The 1,662-nt window shown below is 40.9% G+C and overlaps 1 protein-coding gene across 1 annotated transcript; it reads right to left on the reverse strand.

Annotated features, from left to right (window-relative positions):
- Positions 1 to 503: 503 nt before the first annotated feature.
- On the reverse strand, positions 504 to 1,447 carry LOC102749033 (olfactory receptor 11H7-like). The gene is given in 2 exon segments (XM_031025159.2): positions 504 to 1,189; positions 1,192 to 1,447. Coding segments are annotated over 2 exon segments (942 nt in total).
- Positions 1,448 to 1,662: the final 215 nt, after the last annotated feature.

Here is a 1,662-nt window from a genome sequence, read left to right on the forward strand (position 1 = left end):
AACTGAAGTTACAATCTCTTAGTGTACCCAAAACTGATGTGTAGGGTTTCTGTCAAAATCCAATAAAAGGTGAAAGATTTATACGATCTGAAGAGAAACCAGAATATTTTGCCAAAAATCCAGGACAAAAGGCATTTTATGTGTTATGTGTCTTTTTAACAAAGCATTAGACAGCCATAAAAGCAAATAACCAATTTGATTAATATCTCTTAACAAAGTTGTATGGACAGAAATTGCATAAGGAAAAAGTCTAAACCTACCTGGAAGTAAATATTAAGATTTTTAAGAGTTATTTTTTTCTCAGTAAGGGGTGGCAATCTCTTTCCATGGAAACATGTTTATGAAACTAAAAGCACATCAGAATATGATCAAATACATGATGAATTTCGCTTTGCACCACAGGACCATCATGGTTATGAATAAAGACAAGTCCGTTTGGGTTGGGAGAAGAGGATTCCTGTTCCACTTTCAGAAAATGAATCATTGTTTTTCACAAAACCTATTCACAAAGGTTGGATTATTCTCATTCCACAAATGACCTGATGGAGGGCAACTTTCAGGGCCTTGTTACGTAGGCTATAGATGAGGGGGTTTAAGACTGGTGTCACTACGGAGTATATCAGTGTGATGATCTTATGCAGAGCAACTGAGTTGCCAGATGTGGGACTCACATACATCATCACTATGGTTCCATAGAACAAAGACACTACAACTAAATGGGATCCACAGGTAGAGAAGGCCTTTTGCCCCCCAGCTGAAGAAGGAACCTGGAGCACAACTCTGAGCACCAGGGCATAGGACCCAAGAATGTACCAAATGGTGGTAATGATGATAAGGGAGCTCACGGAATGGAATACATGCTTTATGATGGGTGCAGGGGCACAGGACAATGCCATCAGTGGGTCCACATCGCACAGAAAGTGATCAATAATGTTGGGACCACAAAAGGGTAGTTGAGAAATGAAGAAAATAGTAATTGCATGTCCAAGGAAACCAATGAGCCAACAAAGAGACACGAGAATGACACAGAGCTGCCTAGTCATAATGGAGGGATAGTGCAGTGGACGGCAGATGGCCAGGTACCGATCATAGGCCATGACACAGAGGAAGAAGCACTCAGTTGTGCCCAGGGAAAAGAAGAAGTAGAATTGAGTGAAACAACCGGAGAACGATATGGTCTTGGTTTTGAAAGAAAATTGACCAGCATGTTGGGGACTGTGCAAGTCACATACCAGATTTCTAGGAAGGAGAAGTTGGCCAGGAGCACATACATAGGGGTATGGAGTCGACGGTCCCACCTCACTGCACAAATGATGGCTATATTCCCAGTTAGAGTCAAGATATAGATCAACAAAATCATTGAGAAAAGGATGATCTGTATTTTCCAGGGACCAGGAAAACCCAACAAGATGAACTGTGTCACAGTAGATATCCCTGACTTATTCATGGTCTCCAGACTGTGGAGAGAAGATAGATAGATAGCGACAAGTCACTTCGCTGCTAAAACATTTGAAACTTTTCTTAGGACAGGTAGTTTGAGTGATGAGGCAAATGTATTAAAAATCCTAAAACAAGTCTTGAATAAATCCTGCTCTCTTCTGAGTGAGCCATTTGGCCCTTATTCTTTGTAAATGTACAATTCTAGGCTGCTTGAACTCATTG

Source organism: Leptonychotes weddellii, unplaced genomic scaffold (assembly GCF_054177405.1).
Source record: "Leptonychotes weddellii isolate Sample4059 unplaced genomic scaffold, ASM5417740v2 HiC_scaffold_6215, whole genome shotgun sequence".
NCBI lineage: Eukaryota > Metazoa > Chordata > Mammalia > Carnivora > Phocidae > Leptonychotes > Leptonychotes weddellii.